General features: G+C 29.3%; 1 protein-coding gene across 2 annotated transcripts in view; it reads left to right on the top strand.

The window, feature by feature from the left end:
* The window catches only part of LOC123291876 (integrin alpha-PS1), a 197,583-nt gene that overhangs the window by 177,218 nt on the left and 5,318 nt on the right, over window positions 1-15,047 (top strand). Inside the window, exons 3-7 of one of the 2 annotated variants that reach the window (XM_044872310.1) lie at window positions 5,438-5,455; window positions 11,623-12,054; window positions 13,463-13,667; window positions 13,740-14,022; window positions 14,090-14,364. In XM_044872310.1, coding sequence (XP_044728245.1) covers window positions 5,438-5,455; window positions 11,623-12,054; window positions 13,463-13,667; window positions 13,740-14,022; window positions 14,090-14,364 — 1,213 coding nt within the window. The remainder of the gene's footprint in view (window positions 1-5,437; window positions 5,456-11,622; window positions 12,055-13,462; window positions 13,668-13,739; window positions 14,023-14,089; window positions 14,365-15,047) is intronic. The other variant, XM_044872312.1, reaches the window with a different exon arrangement.

Below are 15,047 nucleotides of genomic sequence, written 5' to 3'. Positions count from 1 at the left end.
GTCGCATCAATGAATGTTTTTACTTGGGAGTCCAAAATAACAACTCCGATTTTGATAATTTTTTTTCAAAATGATTCTTTTTGTATATTATTTAAAATCAGAAATATTGCTATTTTATGTATTCCTTTATTCGACTAATATATAAAATTTCAAATTCATCATTTTCATTTTTTATACCATGTATATGAAATATACATGGTATATTAAGTTTAGTCCCAAGTTTTTAACGCTTAAAAATATTGATGCTATGGACAAAATTTTGGTATAGGTGTTCATAAATAGGTGTTCTTGTAAACCGTTAGAGATAGAAAAAAAGTTTAAATGTAAAAGATGTTACTTTAAAAAAAAAAACAACTTTTGTTTCAAACATTTTTTCGTAAACATCACTGTTTACCCGTGAGAGCGCATATTATGCGCAAATTGTAGTATTATATCAGTTATATATGTGTGACATGTATGTATACGTGTTGTGACAGAGTAATCAACATTGTCTATACATGGTATTTCAACAATTAACTCAGTCAATTGTTTGTTTTCACTTGTTTGGTATTGAAATACCTTAAAGTAGTGCTATCGGTAATAGACTTTGCATTCAGAATTTAATGAAACTTGGCATAGTTGTCCATTAACCAGTAAAATTTTTAGGGGCCTTCAGAAAACTAAAAAAAAAAGATATTTTAAAGATATTTTAACATTGATCCTTATGGGAAATCACAGATTTTATTTTATTTCACAAAACTGGACGTTCAGATTTTCAGTTCTCTGAAGGCCTTTAAAAATTTAACTGGTTAATTATGATATAATAATGGACAACTAAGCCAAGTTTCATTAAATTCTGAATGCAAAGTCTATTACCGATAGTACTACCTTAAATACGTTATCACGCCGCCATTAGATTTTTAAAAAGATTGTCTGAAAATTATGCAATTTTTTCAGAAAGTAAGTTACCGTTAATTAACAATAATTTTTATAATAATAATAATTATTATTATAATAATAATAATAATAATTTTTGAAGATTTAATATAAAATTAAAAAAAAAATTATTATGTTTACTGAAGAATTAATGTTAATTTCCGGTATCTTATTATCCGTAAAACATAATAATTTTCAGACAATCTTTGAAAAATTTAATTAACTTCTTAATTTACTCCTCAACATGTTTAAGGACAACTTTTCAAAAAGTGTATTATGTTAAAGACGACCTTAAACAGGTATTGAATAAAAACTCCAAAAATTGTTTTGTCCAACTTTCAAAGGAACAAGAAATCCGTGGCATAAAAATTGCAATTTTAAAGGTGTAATTTTATTCACACCTAGTATAAAAAAATTTGAAAGGGGTCGTGGGACCCCCAGTAGGAACTATGTTCCAATTGTTATAATTTATGTATTTTTAATTACTACCAACCTTGTGCATAAGAAGCGAACTCCCTATCTATAAATATACACCCTCCTTGAGGATGCTATTAATTTTTCAAGATTATATACCTATTATAGAAAAATTTTCGATCGGTACCGAACACTTTTTTTCGTCTAACCCCAATCCCCGAAAAACCCGAAAATTTTTAATAAATGACCTTAACAACAGCCTCTCAAATTTTCATGTGTTCAGAAATGAATATCAAAAAACCATTACCGCTGACCCTAATGTAATTATATTTCGTTTTGGTTTATTATTTTCCCAACATGGAAGCATACACGAGTTTAACACCTCTAAAAATAATGAATATACAAATTTATAGAGTCGTGTTAAAAATTATTTAAGTCGTGTTAAAAAATTCACACAATTTTCAAATAAAAAAAAATTTTAATTACCATCTTCCGCAATAATATTAAATTATATGCTTCTATAAAATAAAATCTATATGGGTGAACAAATTTTGGTAACAAAAAAAAAAAAAAAAATTAATTGAAAATCTTAAAAATTTAAAACTAAACCAGCAGACTTTAAGAAATTAATTATTAAAAATAAATAATTCATTATAATCTCACATTAATTAATTAATAATTATATATTTATAATATATAATATAGTTTAATATATCTATTAATTTATAATTCCAGCTACTATTTTTTTTTTAATTCTATTATCTCTAATTATATACTATTTGTAAATGGCTTTAAATATACAACATTTTTAGCAACTTAAAAATATTTAATCATATTTTATTTTAATACATGGTGAGACTTTAAAAGGTTGGGGAAAGAAACGTATTACCAAACATTTTATATTCTAAAGTGGAAGCATTGGAAACTGAGCTCTTTTCTGAATCGATCATTGTCAAAGAAATAAAATTAATATTGATCTGTAAAATAAATTTAGTCAAATCTCTAAGTTAATTTTAAAGACGTATTTCGACTACAATGCAGTAATCATCAGTATGTATTAGCTATTTGAAATTATTATCCTGAGAAATGTGTTATTGCTTGTCGCTAATTGTGACAGTTTACGAATCAATCACCAAATTAGCGATTTATTTCAAATACCTAAATGGGAACTTCTCTCAAATAAGTTCACATTAGTATCTTTTGATAATTTAATAATGGATGTCTCAATATTAACGCAAGAAATAATTTGGATAGAGCTTGCAGTTTAGGGTTATGGATTAAGAGCCAGGCCAAAAAAAATTCTTTAAATTTACCAGAGCTGATCGTTTAAGGATTGTTTATAGTAGTTGTGTCTTTACACTGCGGTCAGTCAAGCAAACGATAGAATAGGGATCAGATATTTGTTATCGAAACGGTTATGATTTCCGTAGTATTTAAATGAATTTCCAAAAGCTGAAAATTACAGATTGTATATTGCATATAAATAACAGTTTTGACAGTCAGTCAGTTAAATGTTAGAATAGGGCTGGTCCGTCAGCCTAATGTATGTACAATAAATAAATAAGACTCAGTTATGATTGATGTCGTATTTAAATGAATTTACTGAAGCTGAAAATTGTTTTTCATTTAAATACCACGGCAATCATAACTGAATCTTATTTATTTATTATACATACATTAGGGCTGACTGACCAGCTCTGTTCTAACATTTAACTGACTGACTATCATAACTGTTTTTTTTATGCAATATACAATCTGATTGACCATTTTTTGCATAAATGTAGTAGAATAGTGGTGATACAGATTAGAATTTTCTTCCTCAAGGCGTGAGTGGGCGCAGACTTTTTATCATAAACGCCAGTCTAATTCTCTCACTTTTTACAATTTTTAAAATCTTGTCGAACAGTGAAAACACGTTCTTTTTTGTCGAGCCCTCCGTTTTAAAATACTCTAAATTACCAGTTGTCATGCTGTCTTTGTTTCTTCTTTTTCAATACTTTACAAAGTAAATTGCCACCATTCAAATCTTGCGTTAATTTTAGCCCTTTATTTGTCAAGACTTATTTTAATTTAAGTTTTTTCCACTTTTTTAAGTCTCACACTGTATATTATACATATAAAAATTAGTAAAAAATAATTTCCTGTTGTATCATTTCTATTGTAATTTTGTGTCATCATTAAAAACTCTAAATATTTAGAAAATTAGACGTAAAATATTTTAGTAAAAAATTTTTTGGACGTAGTATACGAAAAACAATACGTTTTTTAATTGTTTATTTTTTGTATAGAAATCTCTAAAATTTAAAAATACAATTTAGAGATTAAATTATTTTTTGTATAAGTTTTGTTTTGCTTTTATTTTGTTTTAGAAAAACTATAAATGGATAGTATTTTTTTATATGAAAGAACAAATTCAAGAATTATTATAATTGAAATAATTTTTTTCATTCTCATCAAATTTTACAATCGATTTTTTTTTTTGCTTATTTAAGACAAAGGTATTATTTATTAATCAATAATCAGCTAAAAAATTATTGCAGAACTAAATATCATCCATTTTAACGGATAAAGATTTATTTTTAAAAAAAAATGCATGTGGTGTTTTAAATATTAAAAATTATTTTTGAAAATAAGCAAAAAAAAAAAAATATTAAATTACAAATTATAAATAAGAAAATTTGTTAAAACAATAAATTGAAGGAGATTCGAAGCCGGCATATTCATGGTTAAAACTATTTAAATATCTTGTATATGTCACAGTCAAAACTGTTAGCCGATTAAGACTACTTTTAATATAGTCGCAGAAACGAAGCAATGAAGTTTAAACAGTGTTTCGGATTTGAATACGGTTTTTGGCATTCGATTCGTTAGAGCGTCAGGAAATTTTGTGATCTAAATTGATTTATAAGAAATTAAAAATATGCAATTTGCATAAATAATATGCATTTTAAATTAACCGTAAATATACTAAATTCACAATTCGGTTAATAGTGATGCAAATGATTCCAAACTTGTTATACGGGAGCTTTTCGGGTCGTTGAACACGAATATCGTTAGAATTCGTTAGAATTTGTTTACGAGGTCCCAGGGTAAACGATATCCTCGTCGTCTCCTGAAGTTTTCGGGCAATTCGTTATGTAAGGAGTCCAAATTCGTTACTCGGGGGTTTTTGGGATCATTATCACGAAACTCGCAACAGAATTAATCTCCGAAGTACCTGGTGCCCAGAGTACCTTGGATGCCCGGTGCCCAATTCTGTCGCGATATTCGTGTTTAGCGATCCTCGAGTAACGGGTTTGGACCGATAATATAACGAATTTCCCGACAACTTCAGGAGAGGACGGGAATAATGTTTATCCTGAGCACCAGATAGATCAATTCTGACGTAAAAGTACTTTTGAATGTACAGATTGGTCAATAGTAGTTTTGCTTGAAAGTCATTAGTTAATAGAGACAAACTGTAAATTTGCGGACAAAAGTGGTTTTGACTGACGCAACAGCTCACGTTAACAATACGACTGCGTTCACGCACTGTTCCGCGAGTTGGTCATGCCTTAAATGAGGTTTGTTAACACGGGTATGCGTGTTTTTTGGCTCTTGCGATAATCCTATGTTTGCGTTCATTCACTGATCCACGTGTTGGTCATGACTTTAATGGGGTTGAGTTAACACGGGTCTGCGGGTTTATTTAATTTCAACTTAGATTTTAAGAGATAAATTTTTGTGGCGAAACATTAACTCACACGCGGGTGAATATGTGAATATTCTTCAATTTTTTCCCAGGCGTAAAAAGGGAATAAACACGGGACTTAATACAAATTGTTGCATATATAAATATAAAAATTTATTCGGTTTTGACTCGCATTGGCTTCAAGAACTGCTTCTTCTTATCTCTTATTTAGACCAAAAAAAAAAATATTATCCAAACAAAATTACAAATCCAAAAAATCCATAATTTCTCATTAAATAGTTTCCCTTTCAGGTGTATTTTTTTTGTTGACAAATTTATCTAATTAAAAACCAAAAAAAAAAAATAAAAAACTTGTAAATTTGCTAGATTAATTATTAAATAATTATTTTTATTTTCGGTGTCGCCTGTGGTGTGAAGAGGGGACCCAGTTTAAGCGTAAGTGGTGGTCTTAATCCCTGCATTGCATTTATTTACCTGATTTCATTTTGTTAACAACCTTCTAATCTTAACACGAATTCTGCTTGTTTATAACGCTTGGTGCATGCAATACTTTTTTATAATAGCTTTTTAGATATTTTAAGACTTGTATTATCCAAATTCCCTATCCCTTTACTATCCAAAACTGTAAAATCCAGAACATAAATTTCAATCCCTAGGAGTGTCAACGAGAATGAATTATTTCATCAAAAATTTCAACATTTCTTTGAAATCATTTTCTGAAATGCCAGTTACATTTTCAAACCATTAATAATAAAAAAACTTTTTAACAAAAAAAAAACCGACTTCAAAAAAAAAACAATTCAAAAACAAATTAATATGCACTTAAAAGTAAAAAATAACGAAAATATAATGTAGTTAAAATTATTGTTATTTTTGGAGTCGGTGTCATCCAAGGAATCAACTGTGACAGAACAGTTTGCAACATTAACTTGGCTGACACCGACTCCAAAAATAACAATAATTGTAACAACATTATATTTTCGTTATTTTTTACTTTTTAATGAATATTAGTTTTTGAATTGTTTTTTTTTTTTTTTTTTTTTTGTTAAAAATTTTTTTTTATTATAAATGGTTTTTGAAAATGTAACTGGAATTTTTTTTTCGTAAAACTTTTTTTATTTTATGATTTTTAGTGAATCTGAATTACACTAACTAATTTGTCACTAAAAAAGAATCCTCGAAATCGGCTGGGGTGATATTGAGTTATTCGTCCATTTGTCGCGCACATACTTAATGCAAATTTAAGACTTATATGGTTTTCACATGGATACCATTATCAGAACTCGACCAAATGGGAAATGGGACCACACGGGAAGCACAAGCTTTTAAATAGATAAAGAATCATCAAAATCGGTTCACCCAGTCAAAAGTTCTGAGGTAACAAACATTACAGTCGAATTGAGAACCTCTTTCGTTTTGGTTTGAAGTCGGTTAAAAATAAGTAATATACCAATTTCACGTAAGCAGAGAGCCGTAGGGTATATGAATTATTTGGAGAGATCCAAACATCGAAATTTCTTTTACAGTGCAATTATAGCCATTAAGTTCAGAATTCATTTTATTCGCTGATTGCTTTTTTCCCAACATGTGTTAGGTTTTTATCGCAGTAGAAAGCAAAAACTGACATGTGTTAATTTTGCTGGTCAAATTATAGTCTGATAAGCGGTATAGATAACCAGCTAGATAATTATGTTCATTTAAAACACTTTCTGTTAGAGAGAAAAAAAGAAGGAAGCAGTCCCTAGCCACAATATGTAATTCTGTAAAATTATTTGTATCCACTTACAATTTTTCAAAAAATCGTGAACATTTTTTCTCTCGATTGTGATAAATACCATTTTCTAGAGTAATTTTCCCCCAAACGGTCGATTGGATAAGTAGTTTTGGAAATTACTAAAATCGTACTCATTTTTTTCAGTCTGTACGCCATAACTTTGCAATTCAATCGACCAACCAGATTTACATAAAAAAAAAAAAATTTTGCTCATTCTTTGATTAGATTGATATTTTTCGAGCTATCTTCAGAATCGAACCGAATAAAAGCCTTTTTGAATGGAATTTTAGACATTATCTCAATAATTACTCATCCAATCGTTAAATGAGCCCAATTTTTGTAAATTAAGTCAAAATACTTATATATTCAGTTAACTTAAATTTAACTTAATTTATCCAGTTAAATTGCAAAAAATCTTAAAAAAATATGGCCTACGATTTGGATAAAAATCATTTTCTAGAGTAATTTTGACTCTAGAAAATGAACTTTACTTCGTCAAAAAATTGACTGTTTTTGTGCGGGGGATAAAAAAATTGGAGTAATAGAGTTTCTGCCAACATCCAAAATATTGTAAATGATTTTCTTAACAAGGTGTACCATCTGCATGTAAGTGCCTCTGTCATTGGATAAATTTATGATTATTTGAATTAATATGGTCAATTATCTCGGAAAGTACGCATCAGATCAAAATCTGGTAAAAACCTTTTTTGTTCGTCTTGATAAGCTTATTTAAGAAGTCTAGAGTTCTGCAATCAAACACTCTTTATATGTAAAAATTCAATATTACCGTCCTACAGATACAGAGAAAATAAACATTGACACTCAGAAATACTGAAACGAAAACATACTTCTTTAAAATCGCTGATTGCTGATCTATCGTTCATTGTCTCAGATTTCAGATAAAAATCTACTTAGCGAGATAATAATTCTCTTAAATTTACAACATTTCCAAGCTACAACTATTTTCAACATATTAAATCTTTACATAAAAACAAGTTAACCCACGCGCAAATATTATTATTTCTACAATATTTTAAATTTCTTCTATTACGTGTACATACAACGTATATAACGTATTACCTATAAACTGTTGTTTATGTTTTTTTATGCGCCCGATTATAAACAAAATTTTATGTTCTTTTAAAGTATCATTAAACGCTAGCCTAGCTAGCTAGCATTGCATATATTTATATAATTCGTTACAATAAACCAGCTTAATTAAATATCTACCTATATTTTATCTGACATGATAATTCAAGTAAATTATACTTTATGCGTATAATTATTTCTTAAATTGTAATAATTTACAGTTATTTATTTGAATTTAAATATATATAAAAAAAATTTAGAAAAAGATTTATCAATATTATGCATACAGGTTGTATTTTTTAAGACTTGGTATATGCTTTTGAAAATAATTGTGATGAAAATAATTGTATTTAAAGTTTTCAATAATTTTTGGCATTCTGAACCATCACTCTTGCCATTTATTGTGTTACTGTGTAAAAATCTTCTAAACCAACCTATACAGGGTGTCTACATAAGTTGGCTACATATAGAAAACTTGTTTACTGTAAGGTTTCTTTAAAAAAGTTAAATCTTATAAAAAATTTCTGCTTTCGAAAATATTTACATTCAGCTATTCACCACTGACTTCGAATGTACAGGGTGTCACAAATAGAGAAAGTTCGATAGGAATGTTCGTGGTTGTTTAGAAATGTAGATCATTTTGAACAAATAATAAGGGAAACGGTTCAAGAAATCACTCTAGAGATATGTAAGAGTGTATTTAAACTTATGTGTTTGTGACTGTCTGTCTGTCTGTGGCATCGTAGTGTCCAAACGGATGAACCGATTTTGATTTTTTTGAAAGATAATTTAATGTAAAGTGTTCTTAGCTATGTTTCAAGTGCCAATTTAAGGTTCCGTACCCAAAAAAACTAAAAATTGTCGATGATCTTGGAAAAGTCTTTAAGGAAAAAGGCAATTTAATGGAGAGTGTTCTTAGATATGTTTCAAATGCGAGTTTAAGGTTCCGTACCCGAAATATTTGCCGGGTGTTTTTTTAATTCTATAAATTTCACTTGTTATGTATATATACACTTTTAAAAAATACAACCTGTAATACAATTTTATATTCAAATCAATAATTATTTTAAAGGAATGGTGAAAGTTTTTTTTTTTTTTTATTGATTGCATATCGAAAAATTTGTTTTGGTGGGTTTGTTTTTTAAATCAATTAATATGTATGCTTATCAATAATTAATCAGATTTTAACGGTATTTGAAAATCAATTTTCTAATTGCCAATACTGTAGGCGAAGTAGATATTAAATCTATAATATATGCATTAAAAATCTATTTAAAATGCATCGTTTTCAAGAAGATAAAAATTAATAGGCAGATATATCTGATAAACAGAGATAAAACCCATTATTATTACTATTCTAATATTCTTCTATCTTCTATCTTGTATAGTTTTGGAGAAAATGGAAACGTACGTTCTAGCCTAATATGCACGCTTACGGGTAAACAAAGATGATTACGAAAAATATTTCAAACAATATTGCGTTACACTGACTTTTAGTCACCCTAGTTTTATATTAGTACAGTAAAAGATGTTACAAAAAAATACAATGAAAGAAACCGCTCGCATTTTGCTAAAACCTCATGGAATGGGTTTCTCAGGTGTCAAATATATATAGTAACACATGAGTTAGCGGAGCAAATGTTTTTATTTGTTAATAAACAATAAATTGTTAATTCAGTGGAACGGTAAAAATAATAATTTTTTATTTCAATGAAACAATCAATGTTAAAATTCACTTAAAAAATTAGTAATTATGCAACTTGTATGACGTAAATGTTAAGTGTTTGTCAAATAATTGAATACTATTATACATATATAGCGTATACGTAATTCAAGTTGCCTATCTATTAATTTTGTAAGTGAATTTTAACATTGAATTAACAATTTATTGTTTATTAACAAATAGAAACATTTGCGCCACTAACTCATGCATTACAAATGATATTTGACACCTGAGAAACACATTCCATGAGGTTTTAGCAAAATGCGAGCGGTTTTTTTCATTTTCCTTTATATGTAACATCTTTAACTGTACTATATTTTTAAAATTTTCCCGTAAGCATCAGCTATCCAATTATTATGCAGATCTGTGATTAGATCCAATTAAGAATCCTTAACTCGTGTCATGTATAATATGGTTTTGGTTCTAAAACCCTTGTAAATAAATTAGATTGCTTAGCTTTGCATGGTAGTTCCTAGATTGTAAATAATGCCAATAAACTGATTTTAGTGATTCTTTCTAACAATAAAACTTTTTTCATCTTCACTAAAAAAAACACACACCTTAAATCTCAAAATGTTATACTCTTATCAAACTAATTTTACAAACATTGTGATACGTTATTAATAACCACAAAACAATACACTATACTCCATTTTATATATAGAATGATTCATAAGTCTCCACTCGCAAATATGAAATATTTTGACCAATGAATTCATTCTTTATATAAAATGAAAATATGTATATTTTCCACTAAAATTCACATTATTATATAATCAGAACATAAATATTTTTACATAACAATTACATAATCACACTATAATACATTTTGTTTTGTTTTTGTTTTGAAAAAAACATTAATTTAATTTTAAATAAAATTCATTTTTTTCAGTGTGTTCGTTTTTGAATCGTTCGAAATTAAACAATTTTTTTCATCGCAAATTTATCATTAATTAATTTATTAATTTATATACCCAATAAAATTATTTTATTTAAATATTTTATCCTTGAAATTGAGAAAATACACAACTGAACCTTTATCGTTGTCTTTATTACTTAACCGACTTTATATATATATTTGAGATCTCGGAAACAGCTTAAACAATTTTCATGAAATTTAGTATGCAGGGGGGTTTTTGGAGCGAAAAATCGATCTAGCTAGGATCTCATTTTTAGAAAACACCGTTTTATCCGTATTTTTTGGAAAAATTGAAACATAAACTGCAAAATATGATTTTTCCTGACATCTATTGGCGAGAATATACATTTACGTGGTTCGTTTTGTATGTATTGTATAGTGTGGCTATGTCGATTTTGTTACAATCTAATGTCAGAACATGATGTCCCTCATCAAACTCTGTAACTTTTCTTTAAGTTATTTTTTGATTGGTTAATTACAAAACGAGCTAATATCGATATTAAATTAGAATGGATCACTCTGTATATGTCTATACATATTAAATGCTTTGTCCTGAGTGACTGACGGATCAATGCACAGACTAAACCGCTGATCGTAGAGACCTGAAACTTGGAAGGTATGTTCTTTGTATGACGTAGGCATCCATTCCGAAATTATATCCCTAAGGGGGTGAAAAACGGGGGTAAAGTTTGTATGGGACAACGTGATTCCTTGGTCAAATCTTCTTCAAATTTTTCATAAACATTATTTAACAGAATTGATTGAAGTATTTGTATGTTATTAGAATTCAAGTTACCTAGCGAAGCGGGTGGTTAACTGCTATAATATATATATATATTCCTGAAGTCTAAGTATTTCCTCCCAAATTTGTAGTCACTTATTCAAAGATAAATATATTTTCCTAATAGTATGGGTATATAAATTTAAATATAAGTTTTCGTTTTAGCGTTTTCAAAGTTTGTTCTTTTTTATCATTTTTTTCTTAATCAAAAAATTAAATATTTCAGTTGTGATTATTTTAAGGCCTTTAAAATCAAATAATTCTTCCCAAAACAAATTTCGAATATTTTCTAAATCAATATTCAATATGACTTTAGGTGATGATTTAAATGATCCAAAATTCGATCCACCATTACCATCGGAAATCAAAAATGGACAATGGTTAGGTGTTGTGGTCCGAAGTCAAGGTGATATTGTGTTGGTTTGTGCTCATCGTTACATGGTCAATTATTGGGGTAATGGAATGTGTTATTCGTTAAATAATGATTTAACATTGGACTCAAATTTGGAACCGTGTAATGGGCGTACAAGAGCACGGGCACATGAAGATTTTGGTTATTGTCAAGCGGGTACAAGTGGTGCGTTGTTAAAGGATGGTACTGTGATATTGGGAGCACCTGGGCCACGTACTTGGCGTGGTACAATATTTGTTACAGATATGGGTGGTGATTATTTGGATCGAGATAAAACTGTTTATCATGGTCCAATCGATATGAATTGTAGTTATATTGATAATTACAGTTATTTGGGTAAGTAACTAATTCTCGAATAGAATTAAAGGGGATCTAGCGTTAAGCTTTTGGGAAAATATTTTCAGTAGTGGATTCGAAAACTACCTCCATAAATCTGTTTAAACCAGAAAGGCAATAAGGGATAAATTTGATCCGGATTTAAGGGGTGGCAAATTAGCAGTTGCCCGCTCGGTCCCCGAAATAGGGCACCACAAGGGGACCCCAAGTGCATTTACGAAGACTAAAAAATAAAAAGAGGAAAAAGACAAATTTATATAAAAGGGCTCGACAAGGGGCACGAAATTGATACACGAAGACTAAAAGAAAGAGGGGGAACCAAAATAATTAACGAAGACTAAAAAACGGACCTATTTATAGATTATGCCCACTGGGCATTTTCCCTTAAATCAAGACAAAGTTAAAAATAGACTATATTTAAGACCTTCAGTAGCTTATATCTAACAAAAGCGCCAGAGGCAGCTTTTAAAAGACCTATACAACGAAAGCTTTCTGAATAAGGAATATAAAAATAGAATCAATTCCCTTGCTTCATTCGCTAAAAGAATCTTTCTATTCATAAAACTAGATAAAGAAAATTTTTATTTTCCCCATTGTATGAAGTCGTGTTAAAGATAGTTTATATTAACATGACTCCCAACTTTTCAATACAATGAACGATTGTGAAAAAACACAAAAGAAATGCAGTGGCGTAGCATGAGTCTCCAGAAAAAACCTGACCACCCAGGGAAGAAGAAAAATTCGCCGCCCCCTTATTTAGGTATTTCAATTTAAAAGATTAAATTTGAAAATCTTCTAGTATTGTTTATGACATTTATGAGAATTATTCGCAGCATTATAGTCTCTTCAAGCTGGAATTTCACAATAAATTTTAACAATTCAAGTGAGTCCGCATTAATTATTTTATTTTCATTGCTTAGCTAGTCTGGTAGCAATGAAAGTCCCCAGTCCAACTTCCCAATGAAAGTCCAAGTACAAAATAAAATACGAGGAATCCCTACAAGTTCCTGTCTTAATATACATTCATTAAAGAAAGGATATTCCCCGATTTTGTCACTGAATGGTTCCAATTTCTGCGATATTATTATTAGTTATTGTCGATTTTGTCGCTTCCTAAAAGTACCGCCCCTGCTGCCCCCACTATACGCTACAAAACTAAAAAAATGATCATAACATAAAACTGAGAGATGATTTTTTTTAATTGAAATGGAGGACTTTTCTCCTCTGGCGAATATTTTGCCAGATCAAATTTCCAAATTTTTATTTCGACATTCTTATACACATCAAAATTTCGGCCTATTAGCTTGAATGAATAGAATTTTATCAATTTAGTTAATTTGAAACATTTTTTTACCGTTAAACATTAAAAATTGTCATATGAATAAAAATATTCGTTCTATAATTCCAGGAATGTCAGTAGCAGCTGGGAATTTCTTTATGAACAAAACAGCATACGCGGCAGGTGGACCTAGATCAAATAATACTGGACAAGTAATTATTTTTTCAAAACACGGATCTGATTCTGAATTAAAAGTGGGTCTCATACTGAATGGAGATCAACTAGCTTCACATTTTGGCTATGAAATGGCAGCCGCTGATATCAACGGTGATGGGTAAATACTTTCTTGGCAAAAACCTCTTTTATAGAATTTAAATTTCTATATCTTTTTACGCTTTTTCTGTAGATTACAAGATTTAATTGTGGCTGCACCATTTCATTTTGGTAAACATGAAGGAGGCGCTGTATATGTTTATAAAAATAGCAATGAAAAATGTAATTTAACATGTGAACCACCCTTAATTTTGACTGGTAAACCAGATTCAAGATTTGGATTTGCAATAACTTCGTTGGGTGATTTGAATAAAGATGGATATGAGGATATAGCAATTGGTGCACCGTATGAAGGTAGTGGAGTTATTTATATTTATTTGGGTTCCAAAAATGGATTATTAAAGGAACCATCACAGGTAAGTTCCAATTCTTAATATCTCAAACCCTAAACGTTCGAAATTTTTATCATTTTATATTTTATAGAGAATAGCTGCAGATGAATTACCATTATTTAAAATTAGAGGAAAAGTTTTTGGACCAATTAAAACGTTAGGCTACAGTTTGAGCGGGGGAATTGATATGGATAATAATGGTTATCCTGATTTGCTGGTTGGTGCTTATGAAAAGGATGCTGTTGTCTTGTTTAGAGCAAGGCCAATAATTGATATTCAAACTAAAATTAAACAACCAGAAAATTTGGTGAATATTGATGCTAGCAAAACTGGTTGTCTTGCCGATCCAAATTCGAACTATACTTGGTAAATATTTCACTTATCCAAAAAGAAAATAGACTATGATAGATTTCGTTGAACGATACTTGAAAAAAACAAAGTAAATCTACCGGATTTTGATAATCAATTCGCAATGTTTTGGAAGGAGAGGAAATGAGGAGGAGGATAGTTGTACCAAATGTTGTATCTTGTAATGATGCAAATCTGGATTTTTTCAAGTTTTTTGCATTTTTCTTTTATAATGTTTGGGTTCATAATTAGGTTTTAAACATAGGTACATAAAAAACTGTACCTACGAGCTGTTGAAATTATTCAGAAAAATTCGATTTTCTCAAAATTGAGGTTATTTCAACTCAAGAGGTTTCAACTCAATTCCTTCATTTTTCGAAAAGTTATCAGAGAAAGTTTAAAATATGAGACTACTGCGGTTTTCTTAGGTCTTTGAGGTTATTTTGCTATGTTTAGGTAGCAGGCTAGGTCGATGCAGAAATTCATAACAAACAATTATTATTTTTATTTGCCTCAATCCGATCAAGAGAAGCAGAGATATTCAAGAAAACGTCAAGAAAGAAAACAATATAGAGATAAATTGGCTCAAATCAGCGTGCAGAAGGTCGCGCGGATCGTTCCGAAACCGGAAAACTCCTTTTCTCTGTTTTTTACAACGAAAAAGCCAATTTAAAAAAAAATTAACCCTCTCCCAAAATTTT

The sequence above is a fragment of the Chrysoperla carnea genome, chromosome 2 (genome assembly GCF_905475395.1).
Source record: "Chrysoperla carnea chromosome 2, inChrCarn1.1, whole genome shotgun sequence".
Taxonomy (NCBI): domain Eukaryota; kingdom Metazoa; phylum Arthropoda; class Insecta; order Neuroptera; family Chrysopidae; genus Chrysoperla; species Chrysoperla carnea.
The sequence above is the reverse complement of the archived record's forward strand: the minus strand, read 5'-3'. Positions and strand labels throughout refer to the sequence as shown.